A 19,820-nucleotide genomic window follows, 5' to 3' on the forward strand; every position below is an offset into this window, starting at 1 on the left:
CGACAAGGTAAGATCCCCATTAAAATACACCATTAATGTGTATTAGTAATAAAGTAATATACACGTTATTCTGACAAAACCTCTGTGGTGTGTCTGCGTGTGTCTGCGTGTGTCTGCGCGTGTCTGCGCGTGTCTGTGCGTGTTTGTGTGTGTGTGTGTGTGTGTGTGTGTGTGTGTGTGTGTGTGTGTGTGTGTGTGTCTGTGTTTATCAAAGTGCTTATTTTCCACAGTTCAGTTAAACCGTCCCTTCACTCAAAATTCTGTCACATTAAGGGAAAAAAATTGTGATTCTGATTTTGTTGATTCGTGTTCAGGCTTTAAAGTGTTCATTAAGATGTTAGAACCCCAGACAGGGATTAAGCCTGATCATTACTTTGGAAATGTAAAACGCCTCTCAGAATCCTGTGAAGTCTAGGACTAATCCTAATCCCTGATTGGGAATTTGTCCCTTTGCTGCAGCGAATGCATATAAATAGTTTCCTTAAAAGAATAATAGTGTATACGAATGATCGTCCATCAGGCTCTGTTTTCACTGCAAGAGATCAGGGACAACTAATAATATGCGCCGTCATGCAGACTGACCACTAATCGCTGCTCATTCAGGTTCGTTTTATTTAATTGCTGATTTTTTTTTCCTTCTTTTTCCATCGAGGTTAATCGTCATTGTGATTGAGATTTCTGGACTCTGGAAACTAATACGGATGAGAATCTGTCACGGTTCCTTAACTCGGCGTTACTTAAATCAGCTTTCAGAGCTTTTTTCCCGTCCTACTGTCTCTGAATGACATAATTAATGTATTGACGCTGCATCTGTTTTCTTCAGAGCTACATATCGTTCAAACGCTTTATAAAGACCTGCAGATGTCCCTCATACATATTCCTAGATTTATGACTGAATTATGAATTTATGAGTGTTTAGATCAGCAAGAACAAGCAGTGCTTTTAAGGAATCATAAATGTCTAAATATGACTTACAAAGCAGGTTCTGCATGATATATATATTTCATGAGATACTCAAGTAGGGATCTTAAGGCTACCATGTGAAGCGCACTGTTGAGGTTTAAACCGTCAAGCATTTATACTCTGAAGTTGCGGCAGTTGCTGTTAAACCCGAAATGGAAACGCCGATTCTGTTCAGGTGCTGTGCTCTGATGGCTTTGACGTTTCCCGAACTTGAAGGGCGCATATTCTGCATTTGTCTTGTCCACTTGTTTGCGTGGGTTTGTGTCAGGGCTGAGCAGTTTGGGGGGAAAAAATATCTACTTACGGATTTTCTGACCAGAATTGTAGTGTCAACTTTAAAGCCAGACGTTTTCTGTGAATTAAGCTCCAGGTCTGCTATTTTTGACCAATACGTTTGCAGGAGTTTGAGACTTTTACAACGGAGTATAATTGGCCGGACTGCCAGCTCTGCGTTATTAGGGTGAATTTAAATATAAATGGTTTAGATCACCTTGGATAATATTGCCATTGATTATAAATGCAGATCGTTTGGTTTGATGAGGGCATTCTTTTCAATTTTGTTATAAACAATTGATCGTTCAGCCCTAGTTTACAGTTGGATTCCAGTTCTGGGTGACTATCTAACCTCTAATTAAGAATTAAACAGGCTATTTTTGTTACTGTGCCTTTAAGACTCTCATGTAATCGATCTCTTATCTGGTTATCTGCCCTGTACTCTGTTGTTTGGGGGCATGAAATTGGCCCATGGTTTTGTTTTTTCCAGTAGGTTAAGTATCAACAACAGCAGCATCAACAACAACAAAATAAGCAGAAAACCGCCACGTTTAAGTTTCATGTAGAGGTTGTTTTAACTCGTTAAGCAGTTGTTTATTGTTAGTTGTATTAAGTGACTTTTTTTTTCTTCTTTTTTTTTTTTTTAAATATCCCACAAACGGGGAAATTCCACCTCCGCATTTAACCCATCAGTGAAGTGAAACACCACATACACACTAGTGAACACACACACTAGGGGGCAGTGAGCACACTTGCCCGGAGCGGTGGGCAGCCCTATCCACAGCACCTGGGGAGCAGTTGGGGGTTAGGTGTCTTGCTCAAGGACACCTCAGTCATGGACTGTCGGTGCTGGGGATCGAACCGGCAACCTTCCGGTCACAGGGCCAGATCCCTAACCTCCAGCCCCTATTAGGAGGGAGGTCATCCAAAAGTTTGTGAAAGGCGCTATATAAATTGAAGTTGTTGTTGTTGTTGTTGTTGTTATTATTATTATTATTTCCAAACACAGCTCTGGTTGGAAAGTTTGGAAACTCCAGACGATTTCTCTCATTGTTTTGATGAACTATATCATTTAAAATTACGCTCTGCTTCAGTTCCCACTGGTCATGTTGACGACTTCAGATCGTCTTCTGAGTTTACCTCCTGCGTAGTCGACCTGCATGAGTGCTGTGTCTGTGCTGCACTGTCCTGTTTACTGTGTCTAGCGTTTGTTTGATTTATCGTCTTTATTGTTTCTAGTCTATTTTTTGTCTGCACGTTCGCACTCTGTACTTCTCGTTACTCGTTGCACCGTGTTGCTCCTGGAGGAACGTCATTTCACTCCACTGTGTAGTTGTACTTCGAGTCTTGACTTGACTTGCCCCAGGATCTGAAAGAAGAAAAGTTGATCAATTTCTTGTTCTCATTTTACAGCAACAGTGCCTCACTGCCTCCAAGTTTGTGGCCCATCTCATCAATCAGAACGTGGTACGTGTTTCTTGTGCTTAATCCAATTTTTTAAAAATGTCAACAAAAAAAAATCATATTTTTGAGTGCGTGTAGTGAAGTGGCTCACAATAGCTTGATTTTTTTTTTTTTTTTTTTTTTAATAATAAATAAATAAATTACAGATCTTTTGTAGTTTTTACCCAGATGTGTAAGAAGTGTGACTTCATCTCTGATGAGTGTAAAAACCGAACCTTGTTCATGTGGTTTGTTAAAAAGGCTCATGAGGTTCTTTGCCTGGAGATGCTGACTCTGCTGCTGGAGCGCCCCACTGACGACAGCGTGGAGGTGTCCATCAGCTTTCTGAAGGAGTGCGGCCTCAAACTTACTGAGGTTTCACCCCGCGGCATCAACGGTACGTCCACAACCGTGTTTTTAAAGTGGTAATTCTGTAAAGAATTGGGTTCGTATCATTTCCCCCTGTTAACCCAAGTGTGGACAAGCAGGTAAGATGTGTCTGGTGTCTGTAAAAGTCTCAATACGCCTGCAGTGAAAATCTCACACTACAAATAATTTGAGTGGGAAAAGTTTGAGCAGCAGCAGCAGATCAGCAGTGGAAATATCAACCATGTGGGACTTTTTCACAGGTTGAACTAAACTAGACAATTGATTTGTTGTCACTGTTTATTCTAAATATTAAGGGGCACAACACTGGAAGCACTGAAATTTCACCCACCGGAATGTTTTGAACGAAAATTTTCACCATGTGGCAAGTTGATCATTTATCACCCGCCCCGAATTCTTCAGTGATATGAAGCTGAAGTCGGATATTCACCAGCTTCTTGTTCAAATTGTCCCGTTCTACATTTGACCAGGGTATATTTTGGTTGTTCCATCTGAATTTACGTGTCCGAATCATAAGGCAAATTATTCCGTAACTGCTTGAAATAAATGCTAATTATTTTATAATATTTTTTTTTGTAAAAGCCCCTCAAATTAACAGAACATGTGTTTTATGATCACACATATCACTACATGCTTACAATTTACTGCTGAAAGCCAAAAATCTCCGACGCTCTTTGTGTTATTCTCTAAAAGTGATGTTTCCAGAGCAGATCACTGAAGAGACGCCGTCTGTTTATAGTTTAGAGCCCAGATTTGGGGAAAAACGGCTCGACTTTCAGTAGAAAAACAAAGTTCAGCTTCTTTTATTATAAGGATTTAAAATGACGTCACCGTCTATTAGACTGGAGAGAAGAGCTACAGCCTCACACGACGCCCAGCTTCTGAATGGAGCTCATGAAGATGACCAAGTGCGGTTTGGACCCACCGGTGGTCTTAAGGAGTTGGTGTAGCAGCTCTGACGTCTGAGGCGCCAGAATGTAACTGCTGCACTATTTAAGGTGAAATGGGAATTGTATCTAGCTACCGAGACATCATCAAGGAAAAAGGACCATAAAACGCTGAAACGACAGTAAACTTAGATGATGCAGAGGTGATTGTATTTTTTTTAACCTCTGTTTGGAGGGCCATGTAGTCCTAACACTTCACCCGTACACCTCTACCTCACATACTGCACTGTACTGCATAATGTGAACTGTTCACTGAGTTTATTTAAGGTTTTTCATTTTTGCCAGTTGTTTTCAGTGAAGCATGTCCTGAATTTCAGTTTTGGACAGGAACGTTTATATCAGTGCTCCGCTAGTCCGAAATCTGCCTGTTCTGTTTTTGCACCTGGAGCCATGAGGCAATCAAACAGTGGAAGCTTATCAATATTAGATATTAACGTTAATATTAATATTAGATGTGAAATCATTAGTCTAATACTTGTTCTGTTGTCCTATTTGAATCATGTGACTCTCCTTTTACGGGAGGGCTTTAACTTAATGGCCTCAGGCTGCTTGTTAATCAGGAGGAAACCACATTTGTGCTGTTTTTCAAGTATAACACATTCAGTTGCCATTAGATTTGCACCTTGAGCACGAGCGCTAATTGAGCTCCAGCTGGGTTTTCTTCAGCGCCGAAAGTAGAGGGGCAGTCTTGCAGCTGACCTTCATGTTGGCCGTTGATTAAAGTGACATAACTTACATGAATAATTTATTGTATAATTCCCCGGCTGCTGCGAAACCACCTCAGCTTGTCGGCTGCAAACGTAATATTGTTGAACTGCTTTTGCCTTGAAGACCTGTCTTCATTTAACCTCTCGTGCCTGATAATTAATAATGAGTTATTAGTTAACAGTTAATTATGGTTTAAAGATGCAGTGAATTTGGTTTCTTAAGTTTTCAACGTAGGTTTTATATTGTGGCATTAATTTTTAGTTTGCGTTTTTGGTGCATGCACATTTGATGATGCTGTTGAACAATGTGTGTTTTTATTTATTTATTTATTTATTTATTTAAATATTCATACTATATTTTAGTATACTTTACTTGCATTTGTTCTGCCCCACTTCACTAGAAGCTTAAGATTAGTTCGAGCCTCCTTTTATAAACAGGAATTGAATTAATTAAATGAATCGATTTGGTTTAATTGTTGATGCTTTTGTCATTTTGTGCACAGCCATCTTCGAGCGACTGAGGAACATCCTCCACGAGTCTGAGATTGATAAGCGCGTGCAGTACATGATCGAGGTGATGTTTGCAATCCGGAAGGACGGTTTTAAAGACCACCCCATCGTCACTGAGGGTTTAGACCTGGTGGAGGAAGAAGACCAGTTCACTCACATGCTCCCCCTAGAGGATGAATACAACCAGGAGGACATACTGAGTAAGAACGATCTCGCTCACGCACCAAATCACAACTCTGCCAAGCAGTGTAGCCTGTAGTCAGGTGATGGAGAATCAGCCAGGGGGCGTTTAGCTTTCCTGCCGGTTGAAAGTCCTGGTGTGTGGAAGGTGTTCAGTGAGGGGGAGTTCTGCAGCACAGAGGCCTCATTTAGAGCTTTAAACTGAGATGATGTTTTGGCCCAAACCCAGATATAGTTTTGGGTCCAAGAACCTTCAGAACCTCAGAGTTCTTTCTGAAGAAGTCTCAGCAAAGAACATGGCACTGTTTAACGTCTTTAGACCACGGAGCTATAAAAAAAAAGAAAACAGTAAAATATTCCACTAACAAAAGTCTTTTTTTTGGACTAGTAACATGATTAAAGCAACAGGTTTAAGAGAGAAAATCATCAAATCTAATCATTGAATTTATTATTAAATTAGATTTATTAATTTAAGTTAATAAATCTAATTTAAAAATCAAATTAGAAGTTAGATTAGTATCGTTTTAAAAAATCTTAATTAAAAGTTAGATGTCGACAATGGCAGGGAAAAAAAGCAAAAAGAGGAAGAAACCTTGAGAGGAACCAAGAGTCAGAAGGGGAACCCGTCCTCCTCTGGTCGACACCGGATAGTAAACAGTGCTAGAATAAAATATTAGAATAGAAAAGGGGGAAAAACAGGCGGAGCAGTGGTTCATTAGATAGTTGGAGTTTGAGGCAGCAGCAGCAGGAGGGTCAGTTCATGCAGGTGAGGTTTGTACAGCATGAAGCTCAGTGGTGGTCAAAACGGTGCAGGTCAGCCAACAGAGATGGACCTCTGGTGGCTCCCATGTGGCGACTCAGGCAGACGTCACTCAGTGGCTGAGAGAGGAAGCCAAAAAAATAAAGAGAGAGAGACAGAAAGAAAGGGAGAATAGAAAGGGGAGATGAAAAAGATGGTTAAGAAAAGGCAGGAAAGAGAAAGAGAGAGAGAGAGAGAGAGAGAGAGAGAGAGGATAACAGAAAGAAAACAGCAAGAGGAACGGAGAGGAAAAGAAAAAGGGAGAGAAACAGATCAAGAGAGTGAAAAAAGAAAGCACAAAAGAAGACAGGAATAAAGAGAACATGAAAAGATGGGGGGCAGGGGGAGAGAGAGAGGGGGGATGGGGGGGTTATATTGATTAACAGGACAGGTCTGTTTATGGAGAGATATTAGTGAGTTAATGGTGCAGCAGCTGATATCAGCTGAATGCTTGTGCAAACAGACTTTTTGAGTCTAGTTTTAAGTGTAGATTGTGTGTCCGAGTCTCGGAAACTGGAGCGTGAGAAGCGTTATGTTTAGTCAGTGCTTGGGCTTCATGACTATGTCCACTCTTCACAGTAGCACAGGTAAATTGACTGCTCTGCTCACCTGACCTGTTGGCCTCCGGTCTCCGGCGTTCGGCAGCTAATTATCCTCCTGCAGTTAGAGTGGATGACTTTATCCCCCAGTCTAAACCCACCCAGTAGAGAGCTATCCAGCAGCAGAGTGAAAATCTCCGACTGCGTGTGTAATTGGAGGCTTTTGCATTTTCAATTATGACTTTTACGCCCCTGTTTCTGCTTATTCCTGTTTGTTCAGCCTGCGCCTAAGCTTTTTTCCCCAGGCGGTGGAGACAATCGGCTGTAATTGAAATGCTACACCAAGCAGGCCTTTGGGGTGCGAGAACAGTCATTATCGCATTAAGGCTTTTTATGAATTACGGCTAATGCACAATGAACTCTTCTTTATGGGTAATTGCCTCAGATTACATCTAGCTGGAGAGTGACTTAATTGCTGTAAAATTGCAAGCGAATGGCTGCTGTTTCAGCACAAACCGCTCATTCATTCATTCATTCATTCGTTTATTTATTTAAAACAGATGTCTTCAAGATGGATCCTGACTTCTTGGAGAATGAAGAGAAGTACAAGTCAATTAAAAAGGGTAAGTTTAAAGATAATTCCACTTCAGTGCTGTTTGCAACATATGACTGGAAATGTTAACAGCAATTTAAAGGGGAAAAGTAATGTTTGGCTGTTCAGTCAGTCGTTCATTCACTCATTCATTCTATATGAAAAGAATATCTTATTTGGATATCTTGCGAGTTTGTGTGAAGAACAAAGTTTGGCCAGTGGCGACAGTATTGTATTAATTTACAGTATTGTATTGTATTAATTTACATTATTGTATTGTATTAATTTACAGTATTGTATTGTATTAATTTACAGTATTGTATTGTATTAATGGGTAACTAAACGTTATTTGTTTTTTAATGTATTTTATCATTTTTCATCTAAAAACATAACTGATAGGCTTTAGCGACACATGGACACGTTCACCGTTCAGACATTCAGCCGTTCCTTTAATTGTTGCATCGTTGCAGAGCCTCGTTTAATCCCAGTCTTTATCATTAACACCATTTTGGAGAACAAAGCGAGGAAAAAAACGCTAGTGATGTTTCTGGTTCTGGACCAAGCAAAAAGAGATGGGATTCATCTCCCAAGTGGCATTACGTTACATTTTGTTGGTACTAGTGCCGGTTTAAATTTCATTAAATTTACTGTCATGATGGGCGGCACGGTGGCGTGGTGTGTAGCGCTGTCGCCTCACAGCAACTGGGTTCGATTCCCCGGCCGGGCGACCGGGGTCCTCTCTGTGTGGAGTTTGCATGTTCTCCCCGTGTCTGCGTGGGTTTCCTCCGGGTTCTCCGGGTTATCAAATATACAGCACTGTGCAGGAATTTTAGGCACGTGAGAAAATAAGAAATCAAAGTCTGTTAATTTGGGTAGTGTTTGTTTAGTAAATCACCAATATTATATTAAATGCGAGTAGCATGAATAAGTGGCCGTTTAATGTATGTAGATGAATCCGTTTAACTATTTCCAAACGTTGAAGTTGTTACCCAGCACATGGTTTATCTAGTCAGTGCTTCTTTATGTTAAATCATGTTTTCTGCTGATGAAATTTAAGAGATCCGTACAGTGGCTGAAGACGTTAAGGAGAAATCTGGAACCAAACTTTGTTCTTCAGACTAACTCGTGAGATATCCAGATAAATTCTTTTCATATACTTTTCCAAAGTTAGACATTCTGTTACTCTTTGCTGTTTTTGTGTGTTTGCATCTATTTTAATGACCTATGATGGGTTTACATGCACAAACACAGCTACCGTAGAGAATAGAGAACTTGGGCGCACAGTGTTTGTACATCACTAAAAATGTAAAGCAGAGTAATGATATGTTATTGTGTGTTTCCTTCAGCCCTGGTTGGCACAGGTGGCAGAAAAACATTAAAACGATCATTTTAAGTATTTAAACGGAAGCTTTGAGATGACCGTGTGAGAGGAAAACAGACGGGCGTCTGACGTCAGATATTGGTTGCAATTTTATTTAGGTGACTGCTGTTAGAAGAGAAACCTTTTAAGACCAGAGGTGGAAAATTCAGGTCCAGAAAGTAAAAATCCTTCCCAGGATTTCATTCCAGCGGCCTGACTTCTCTGGTTAGATCAAACCACCAGCAGAGCTGTCCAGGCAGTTGAATCAAAATCCTGGGAAGGATCTGTTTACGATGTTATCGAGTACTGTAATCGCTTACGGTCTGATTTGGTTCATTTGGTTAATTCTTTTTGGAAAAGTAGTTTTTTTTTTCTTCTTCTCCTATAAAGTTCCTGCCACTGTTGCATAAAGTCCCTAAAATGTTCTATAGTGAACTGGACTGTTTATGAAGACGAGGGCTATGGCTGGTCCAGGTTAGGTTCAGTACGCTTTAATGTTCCATCCGGTGTGTAACGTTGACTGCAGGTTCTTGATTGTAACCAGTAGAATTACTTGTTTTGTGAAATGGTGGAAAAAAATGAAATGAAACTTTGTTCAACCATGTTTTTGACTCGTTTGGCAGAGATTCTGGATGAAGGAAGCAGTGACTCTGGTGAAGATGCCGAAGGCAGCGAGGATGAGGATGAGGACGAGGACGATGAAGATGGAGCTGGAGAAGCCGGAGAAGGTATCTGTTGGCTTTGTCTGTCTTTGAAAAGGTGTGTGCGCGCAGTGTAAGCACTTGCCCTGCGCCACTGGGTTGATGCTGATGTGTTCATGTGGGTTGATCTTCCTGACTTGGCAGGTTTTCAGATCATCACCAGTGGTGAGAGAAGAGCTTTTATTTGGATTTGAAACACAGCAGAATAGCCGAGTCCTGGAAAAAGGAAAGAGAATTGGTTGCTGGACGTTTTAACACCCTAAAGTGGCCTATAATGCAAAAACAAGTTTTTCTTGCTTTTGCGAAGTTTAATAGCATTTTAATGCACATTGTTCACTCCCCCATAAATATAATGAACGTCCACTGCAGAAACAGCCTGTTCTTATAACCACTTCATATACAGTTATACGACAGTGCAGCCCACAGCAGTTTACCCCTGCCTATTCATGCTGAAGCCTAAACGAGAGACAAAACATTGTACCCAATCAGAAGAGAGCTTATTTACATCTGTCGGTCTTAAAGGTGCAATAACAAAAAAACCAGCCTGCTTGTATCAAGGGAATAAAGAGAGGTTGGAGGGAGGAAGGGATAGACGGACGGATGGGTTGTTTTCATTTAATGAATTGTTGACAGACACCTCTGATTGGGCGCTCAGTTGAGGATACTGGCTAATCGCTTCCGTGTAATTTTGCTGCCTGGGATTCGGACTCTGGTTAACTGCACTTGTTCAAGGTCGCTCGTCACACAGTGTACAGAGGGCACCTTTCCATAGTAACACCCTTATCTATTGGTTGAGTTGAAGACAGGTGGGTTCTCAAATCTAGGTCAAATCCATGTAATTCAGATGGAAATTTAAGAGGCAGACATCGATCTCCTGTAATTCCCCTCATCCCAAAAAAGAAAGAAAAATAAAGCAAGGATAAAATAATTATAGATGATGAGCACGAGCCATGATGATATTTTTATCTGTCTATTTTTCTGTTTTTAATGAGCCAGTAATCTCATGGTAAAGAATTCAACATTTGTTTGTTTGTTTGTTTGTTTGTTTTTAACTCTCAATGTTTCAGGGATCACTGGAAGAAGTAATCTTCTTAGAAGACAAATATATATATAAACACAATTTAATGCCAGTATAGTAATAAACAAAATATTTAAACTGCTTGAGTCCTTTGGGGAGCAGGAGCTCATATTTTCTTCACAAAACTGGATTTTTTTTAGTCTGGTGGTCATTAATTTTGGGAATATTGTAGATTGTGTTATCCTGCATTTCATAACACGACATCATAGCATGACTGTCAGCACGTTGTCCTGTGATCACTTATCAAAAACGGATATTAACCTGATTATCATGATGCTTCTTTGTGTGTGTGTGTGTGTGTGTGTGTGTGTGTGTGTGTGTGTGTATATATATAGTGCTGTGCTAAGATTGTAGTGCTCCTGTTCAAATACAGCTTTTATGAGATGTTCCATTAATGATTCTCTTCACATAAGCAGAGCTGTTTCTGTAATGTTGAATTTGTACAGTTGAAGATGAGGGCAGTTGATATTGTGTAATATATGAATATGTATCACATATATTTTGTAGTGTAATCACAGCAGAAGGAAGTCTCCACTAATCCAACCTTCCTCATATGTGCTGCATATTAATGCAAGAAGATCTTCAATCATTTTGAAGCGTTCATATTTGACCACTCATGATGAGACGTTCTTACAGTATGAAGGCCAGCGGCCTTTTTCAGCTGCTGTCAAAAGAAAAAAAACTGGATGGATCGTCTCGCTCTGTGATCAGACGGAGCTTAGCCATGTTAATTGCTTCATTGGGGAAGTGAGGTGTAAAAATAATCCTAGAGCACAGAGAGCAAGTGCTATTGACCTCCGGAAAGGGATCATATGGCCGGAGCTTTTAGAGCCAGCGCTGCTGCTGCTGCTGCTCATGCCTGTGCTGTTATTGACCACGTGTCTCCTTTGTCTTTATTTAGAACAAGAGAAAGTCACTATTTTTGACAAGACGGAGGTGAACTTGGTCGCTTTTCGCCGCACCATTTATCTAGCCATCCAGTCAAGGTGAGTGCACACGTGAGCATGGTCTGCTGCACCTTAGGCTTACTTTTTATGCTATTTCTAACTTGTTAACAGACTTTTTTTAACTGATTTAATGAAATGAAAGTACTGAAAAACATTAAAACATCTTTTACTGAACTACTTTGCTTTGAAAGCAGTGACTGCAAACACATGAATTTATGAGCCCCCAGTTGGTGTGAGGTCTTTCTTCCTCTTAAATGACCCACGTAAAACTGATTCTGCATGTACAGCATAAGCCCCGCCCCTGCTCCACCCATTTTACTCTGGGTTGTGCCCAAGGTGCCTAGTTTAGTCACCGACAATGGTAGACGGTAAATGAGACGCTTGGAGTTTCAGGTTACCATTAGAAAATTATTTTTTTCAGACTTTTCAGTGCTTTATTGACGTTTTTCCACCAGTCCGATCACAGGTGCTCTGTAAAGGCACTTGCAGTTGTATGCGAAAACTCGGTCACCACTGGTCAGTCATTGTGTTGTTAAGTTTCTAAGTTAAAATAACAAGACATCCTATCCTTAGGGGGCAGTCGTGGGCTGGAACTGGCCCTGTGACCGGAAGGTCGCCGGTTCAATCCCCAGGGCCGACAGTCCATCACTGAGGTGTCCTTGATCAAGACACGTAACCCCCAACTGCTCCCTGGGCACCATGGATAGGGCTGCCCACCGCTCTGGGCAAGTGTACTCACTGCCCCCAAGTGTGTGTGTGTGTGTGTTCACTAGTGTGTATGTGGTGTTTCACTTCACGGATGGGTTAAATGCAGAGGTGGGATTTCCCCGTTTGTGGGACTAAGTATCACTTAACGTATGCAGAGAACTCACCTCAGCACATTTTAATGCACAGTTATAGTTTATGTACTTAATTTTATATATTGGGGGAAAAAACGTGGCTCAGAAGTTGTGAAGCGTTTTATTTTGTTTTTTTCTTCCCCAAATCTATTTAGAAAATCTCAGAATATGCCATATTTAAATTTGTTCTTTGTAAAGAATGTATTAACACATTAAAATAGCCTCTTATTATTATTTTTCCCACAAACACGGGTGTAGCTGTGCCCCCGAACAGGCGTGCTCAGAAGTTTTGGCTGTAGTTCTAGGTGTAATCCTAATCCTGCGCGTGTACAATAGAGGATAACGTACCACAGTGGAGATGATCATACACCAGCGTTCATTTTGGGACTCTGCACGTTTTTAAAGTATATTGTTTTCAAAGGCCTGTTAAATCCTCTGTCGTCTAAAACCGTGACTGAGCCATTTTATGCATCGTAAGTTTGTACAATGTCCAGATTATGTCCAGTGTGTACATAAATACCCCTTTGTTAGACAGATGGAAATACGATTTGCGTCTGCTCTGATTTCTTTGCATTATATGCAAATCCAGTCTCGTCAGGAGTCTTCGCAGACGATGCAGGTCGCCACAGAAGTTTAATTTTATAGGAAATAAGAGCAGAAAGGAGTTTTTTTATATATAGTGCTGACGCTGCTGTTACATGCGGCTTCTGTTTTGTTGCGCTTTCTCTGACAGTGACCGACTCGGACTCTGCAGCATCAAGTGTTTTATTTCTTATGTGATTAGTTTATCTAGAACTCTCATCTCCACCTAATCCTGTTTCTGGAGACACAGATTGCAGTGGACCTGCAGTAGCCAGTTAGAGTTTAGCTGTAATCCCACATTTCTGTTCAGTAGGAGTGAAGATTATGTATAAACCGTGAAAAACACGTGCTTGCTTGGTGCTGAAAGGGGAACTCCACCAATTTTTCAAAAAGTCAGCATAATTAAATGATTGAAATGTAAACAAAGTAATTCAGAGCGGTTTTGTGTGAAACGCTCTGTTCTAGAGAAACTTGCCGAGTCAGAACTGTTCACAGTGGTGGCCAGACGTCCACCTCTAAAAGCTCCCTCACAGAAAGCTACGTTAATTGAAACGCTTATGAATTCACTGCCTGATGTCTCACCCATTGTCTTATGATGGTTTTGTGGTAAAGGTTTGGCTTAAAATGTCCTTTTAGTCGTTTTTATCCATTCACATATTCCACATAGTTTTCAGATCGATGACTATTATAGCAACATTATGACAAATAAAACTGAAAAGACTCGTATAGGTTCACCGGTGGCTTGGGATGGTAAATAAAATGGCTATATTAGTGTTGTAGTCATGGCGACCCCGGGTTCCCATCACCACCACTGTAAAGGGTCTCTACAATCAACCGTTTCACACCAAACACTCTGACCCTGTTTACATCTAAAGGACTGAATTATTCAGAAACTTTGAAACATTGGTGACATTGGCCCTAACCGTTGACAAGACCGTTTAATAGGGCCAGTGTAAGTCCAGTCCTAGTACTACAGTTGGTGCATCACTTAATAGCAGCCCTGTGAGCATTAGTGTCTATGCGTGCTGCACTGCACTCTAGTCCAGGCAGCAGGAATGTCCTGATTTCACTGTTCCTCTGTAGCAGAGCTGGTCTTTCAGGGCTTTGAATATGAAGCCTTTGAATACACGAACCCCCTCCTCCTAAACCCTGTGGGGCTACTGAGTGATCACATGACCCAGCCACAGAAAAAAGCCCCCATCATCTCCCTGTCGGGGAAGAAGGAGCCTATCGCATCCTCTGCATCTTTACTTAACCTGCTTTCCATTGATGGTCTCTGTACGTGCGCTCAGCTGAGCAGGGCGATGCAGCGTCCTCTGCGTATGGACAGCTTTTATACGACTCCTTTCATCCAGAAACCGACGGTCAGCGGCGGAAATGTAAATGTTTCATCGCCCGAGAGGCTGCTGACCTGCTTAATCTCTCTAAAGGGGGACCTGTTGGCCACGACATGTGACTCTTTTAAAGCAAGCACACAGACTTGGAGCATCACAGGGGTGAATGGAGAAGGTGCAGCCTGACTGGGTTCCAGTCAGAGTTCCACACAGGAGGGGAAGAGCACTTACCCGGTGTACTAGGTACACTCCTGTATATAGAACCATGAACATTTGAAGCTTTTGCGTGCTTAAAGGGTTCTTTGCTTGGTGAAACGGTTCTTTAGATTGGTGGAGGAGTGTGCTGTAGATGGTTCTATAAAGCACCAAGAAGGATTCTGCTATCGTTATGATTTCAAGCCTGAAACAATAGAACACTTTTTGATGCTTTATAGAACTTTTTTTTTTTTTTTTTTAAATGGTGCTGTATAGAACCATCTCCATCAGTCTGAAGAACCATTTCACCATGCGAAGAACCCTTTAAGCATGCACAAGTCTTATAACATCAAAGTGGTTCTGATATTGTTTCAGGCTTGACATCGTAACAGTAGCAGAACCCTGCAGCATGCTGCCGTTACAGACCAGTATGTGTTGATCATTAATAAGGAATTGTTGAGTCAATATTGACACTTTGTTTGAAAAACTGCACTCATGACTGTGTTGCTTAACTAACTGTGAATTTGTTTAAAATGCTGCTGTTATTGCCTTGCTTTGAATGTTTACACAGTAGAGCCCAGTTGATTGGTTGGCTGATAATATCATCCAGTACTGACTCTTGAGATTATTGGTACCAGTGGAAACGTGGTCAGTAATTTCCAACTTTTTGCAAATGCCATTGCCGGAATTTGAACTTGCAGTCTCCCAACAACAGGGCAAAACCACAGTTAGGCCAATGGGGAACCCAGTGTGACTCACCTTTTACTTATCTATGATAACAGCCTTTAATTTGAACACAAAATACCATCATGGAGAAAATCTTGAAGATGAAAACAGGTTATAGACAATGGAAATAAAGGTACTTGACTGAATTCTGGGTAGTCTTCTTCTTCTTCTTCTTCTTCTTCTTCTTCTTCTTCTTCTTCTTCTTCTTCTTCTTCTTCTTCTTCTTCTTCTTCTTCTTCTTCTTCTTCTTCTTCTTCTTCTTCTTCTTCTTCTTCTTCTTCTTCTTCTTCTTCTTCTTCTTCTTCTTCTTCTTCTTCTTCTTCTTCTTCTTCTTCTTCTTCTCCTCCTTCTCCTCCTCCTCCTCCTCCTCCTTCTTCTCCTCCATTTCTTTGAGTTGAAGAACCGTTTCATATCTGGCAGTAAAGCAACTGAAGAATAAAATGAATGTATAAAACATAAAATCATGTTGAGAAATATGAAATTGTTACTGGCCACAGAGTTTTCTAAAGTCATCCCAGTTACTGATCCGTGCCGTTGTGGACGTCCCTACCTGAACTGAAACATGTCGTCACATGTGCCCCACACACCCCAACGCGCTCTCCCTGGAGCATCCTATGTGCCAAAAGGAGCTGGCAGCAGCTGGTGCTGGCGGATGGGTCTTGGCGTATCACCACAGGGGGAAGCAGCTCTGCTGTGTGACCCAGTAGAAAATTAGATTAGAGCAGCATCGCGCTGCCTCTAACAGAGGCACACTGGCTCATACAACACGTCCCATGATTCTCTCAGGGATTGTTTGGTGCGTCAGATTGACTCCACTGCCTTGTTGTCAGTTTCAGTCTTGACCGGGTCACTTCTGGCCTGATGGTGACGGGCAGCGATGGGCTGGACGATACAGGAATAAATATAATACCACAAGACGTACCGTCTCAGAAGACAGAACACCAGTTGTTTCATCATATTTTGTTTTGCAAGCAATCAGGAATGCAGGTTTTTACAGAAACTACTTTTAAGAAAAAGTAAAAATAGAATAAAATAAGATGCGCTGAGCATGACTATAATGGCAGATTCTAGTTCCCATTTCTTTGCAGCCAACAGGATTTGACTGATTTTGGGACTGATTTTTATCAGCTTTTTGTCAAACTTAGTGTCCTTTTAAATGGAAAATCCTAAGCCTAAATTGCGATAATGTTCCATAAATTACAGTGCGAGCCTGTTTGGGCCAAAAGATTGGAGTAGATCTGCTTTTTTCTGGCATGAGGTTTGAACACAATGTATTGTGCCAGACTGCCAATTAGTAGTGGTTGGCATGTCACTGTAATTGGGCCTTTTGATTGATTTTTGATTAGTCTCATCTCTAAGCAGTTCACAAGCTTTGTGTTCATAGATTGTTTTCCCACTTAAAACATAAGACAGTAGCCACGTTTACACGCAGCCTGATAATCCATTAGTAATCCGACTAATAGCTCAATCAGAGTAGAATACGTCCACATAAACAACTCAATCTGAATAGTCTAGTCTAATTGAGGCCATTCGGGAATACAGGTTCTATCCGACTAAACGAGGTGGATAATCCTCTAAATAATCCATTAAATAGAAGAATAATATCAGTGTAAACGTCTGTATCCGATTACATTCCCTATCGGAAAGTTTAAGTCCGTTCTGCATGTGCGTCGCGTCACAGTGAGAGTTTATACCGTTCAACACGGCGGAGCAGAAACTGGTCTGCAGAGGAGACGAAGTTCATGCTCTGATCTTTAAAAGACGGCGGTGGGACGGACGTCCAGCTTATGTGTCTCAGAGCACGACGTCTTCCTCTCGGCCTTCTTTAATAAGGACACGTGAACGACGTTTTCTTAAGTCCTGAGTCATTTTAAAGCAATTAAAACCACAATCACTGCTCACTGCTGCTCATCTCACTCTGACTGGACTCACGTGATGCTGGTTGTCATGGTAACATCTTCACTCAGTGGTTCTCTTTCTAGGTTCGGATCGGATTACTTGTAGTGAGCATGTAATTGTAATCAGATTGTTGAGTTGAGAGAGCATCAGCAGCTGTCTTATTCCATATTCAGAATGTACTGAATCGGATTGGCAAAAATCTTTGCATGTAAGCCCAGCCAGTGTTGTTGGTAATGTAGGATGTCATTAAAACTGCAGCTCTCGTAATTTGAAAATTGCACTATTTCAAAGTTCAGTTTTAATTAAGGTTCTATATTTTGGATCGTGTGTGCGACTCAATTTAAATATAGCGTGGGTGCACTTACCTGCCTCACACTTGCCTCATGAAACTACAACACGGACCTGCCAGAATTAAAAAAAAAAGGTCATGTATCTGTGTGTCAATAATCTGCTGATCATCTTGCATGCTTAGATAGTCAAAACCTTTATTCAATCGTCCACCTGTTACCACAGTTTTTGCAATTACTGTAAGCTGCTGTTGTTTATAACTGGCCTAAATCCGTCTTTTTATATTGCCTGCACTTGTTTAATGTTCTAAAAGCTCTGAGCTCAAAGCTTATTTTGATTGCCATAAGGCAGTAGAGACTCTTAGGCTTCCTCTTGTACTCGCCGTCTCTCCTTTTCCGATAAGTGATGATTTCCCCGCTGATTGGTTGTTGAGTTGCTCCGAGCCGTCAGAGAGAAAGACAGGAGGACCGTTGTGTCCCGATGTCCTGAGGGCTAACTCCACACACACAGTGCTATTTTAGTGCCAAACCAGCAGCGCATCTATTCTCAGTTCCACCACCTCAGAGTTATAGAGCTATCAGAAGCCAAGAAACTTATTTTAACCCTGTGGTGATTTAAAAACAGTAAAAACAACAAATGCAAAACTGTGAAGCTGGGAGACTGATCCTTTGGCTACCGAAGTTTCGAAATTCACTAAAGCTAAATATACTTGTGTAACAGAGGAGACGATTTTGCACTTTTCCTTTGCTTCTCAGACTGTGAAATGATCCTGAGTTGGCATGCAGGGGCAGTGGTGGGCGGCCACAGTGGCTGCTACAGCATGTGACTGTGTGTGAGCACTTTAAGAGCTTGACGTAGAGATGCAGAATGCCGACAGAATGCGAGAGGTTCGTGGTGGCTCTCTGTTTGCTGTCGAGTTGAAAGAAAGCAAGCAGCAGTTCATATGAGTCCTCTAACCAAACTGAATGTTTTATTGTGGGCTTCCTGAACACTCACAGATTTCCCAGATGGGTGTTTCTGTGGGGGTGAGTCTAGACCATTCACATTAACCAGCAAATGTAATTATTTTGTTTTAAAAAAAGCTGGCTAATTATTAACCATCACTGTGAAGGTTCACTCGTGTGTTTGCAGTACATTTGTAAGGCATTTTGCATTTACAGTTCACTGAAATTGCGATATGGTGTGTGATTTGTCCCATTAATGCTGCATAACGATTTCCATGGTTACAGCCAATTGGTTATAAAAGTCATGCTGTTGCAGGAACTGTAGGTAAAAATGCACTGTTACACGCACCGTAGCTGACCAGGGTAAACGGCGCACTGTTACACGCACCGTAGCTGACCAGGGTAAACGGCGCACTGTTACACGCGCCGTAGCTGACCAGGGCAAACGGCGCACTGTTACACGCGCCGTAGCTGACCAGGGTAAACGGCGCACTGTTACACGCGCCGTAGCTGACCAGGGTAAACGGCGCACTGTTACACGCGCCGTAGCTGACCAGGGTAAACGGCGCACTGTTACACGCGCCGTAGCTGACCAGGGTAAACGGCGCACTGTTACACGCGCCGTAGCTGACCAGGGTAAACGGCGCACTGTTACACGCGCCGTAGCTGACCAGGGTAAACGGCGCACTGTTACACGCGCCGTAGCTGACCAGGGTAAACGGCGCACTGTTTCAGGAACTGTAATTCACCAGCTTGGACCAGAGTAATAATTCCTACTGTTACAGGCGCCGTCGCTGAGGAGGGAGAAAATTCATACTGTTATAGCAAATTGGTCTTTGGTCCATATTGTACAGACAGGGTGACGCTGTGTACAGTAAATATTCACACTGTCGTAGGCAGCATTGGTGAACAGGGCCTAAAAAAATAAATGAATAAATTGGTTTATAAAGAAAGTGCTCCTTCAGGAACCGTAACTGGCCATTCATACTGTTACATCCCATAGTTTACAACATGAACTCTCTATGCACTGTAACTGACCTGGTAAAGAGTCATACGGTTACGATGTATATCTCACCAAACACCAACTATAAGTATATAAAATATATATATCTTTTTTTTTTTTTTTTTTTTAAGTGTGGTCTCCTGTAAAAAGCCCAGCCTGGCTGACTCGGCACTGTAGTTGACGAGGGTAAAAATTCAGTGTAATGTGCCACATTTAACCAATGTACAATTTATGTAATTTAAATCAATAAGCCATTACAATTACAACACTAGAGAAACTTAATATATAAAGATAACAAAAAATATAATTAATGAAATAAATAAAAGTATAAATATAAAAATCGTGAAAAAACCTTTTTGTTATATACACACACACAAATTTATGTTTTACAGGAGCCATAGCTCACAGAGGGGTGTTACATGTGCCATAGTTGACCAGCGTAAAATTGGCCACTGTTAGAGGCGCTGCAGCTGACCACAGTAAAGTCCAGCAGGAGCAGCAGGCGACGTATCTGGTCCCCGATAAAAGCCCAGCCTGGCTGAATGCCATATGAGCTGCTGTTTATAGCCCCTCTCTTCAGTCAC

General features: G+C 41.5%; 1 protein-coding gene across 1 annotated transcript in view; it reads left to right on the top strand.

Annotated features, from left to right (window-relative positions):
- Positions 1-19,820, top strand: part of cwc22 (CWC22 spliceosome associated protein homolog) — a 77,974-nt gene that overhangs the window by 24,235 nt on the left and 33,919 nt on the right. Inside the window, exons 8-14 of the mRNA XM_017710599.2 lie at positions 1-7; positions 2,650-2,703; positions 2,941-3,076; positions 5,224-5,430; positions 7,309-7,371; positions 9,324-9,428; positions 11,381-11,465. The exon at positions 1-7 is cut by the window's left edge and continues 162 nt beyond it. Of these exons, the coding sequence (XP_017566088.2) occupies positions 1-7; positions 2,650-2,703; positions 2,941-3,076; positions 5,224-5,430; positions 7,309-7,371; positions 9,324-9,428; positions 11,381-11,465 (657 nt within the window). The remainder of the gene's footprint in view (positions 8-2,649; positions 2,704-2,940; positions 3,077-5,223; positions 5,431-7,308; positions 7,372-9,323; positions 9,429-11,380; positions 11,466-19,820) is intronic.

Source organism: Pygocentrus nattereri, chromosome 6 (assembly GCF_015220715.1).
Source record: "Pygocentrus nattereri isolate fPygNat1 chromosome 6, fPygNat1.pri, whole genome shotgun sequence".
NCBI lineage: Eukaryota > Metazoa > Chordata > Actinopteri > Characiformes > Serrasalmidae > Pygocentrus > Pygocentrus nattereri.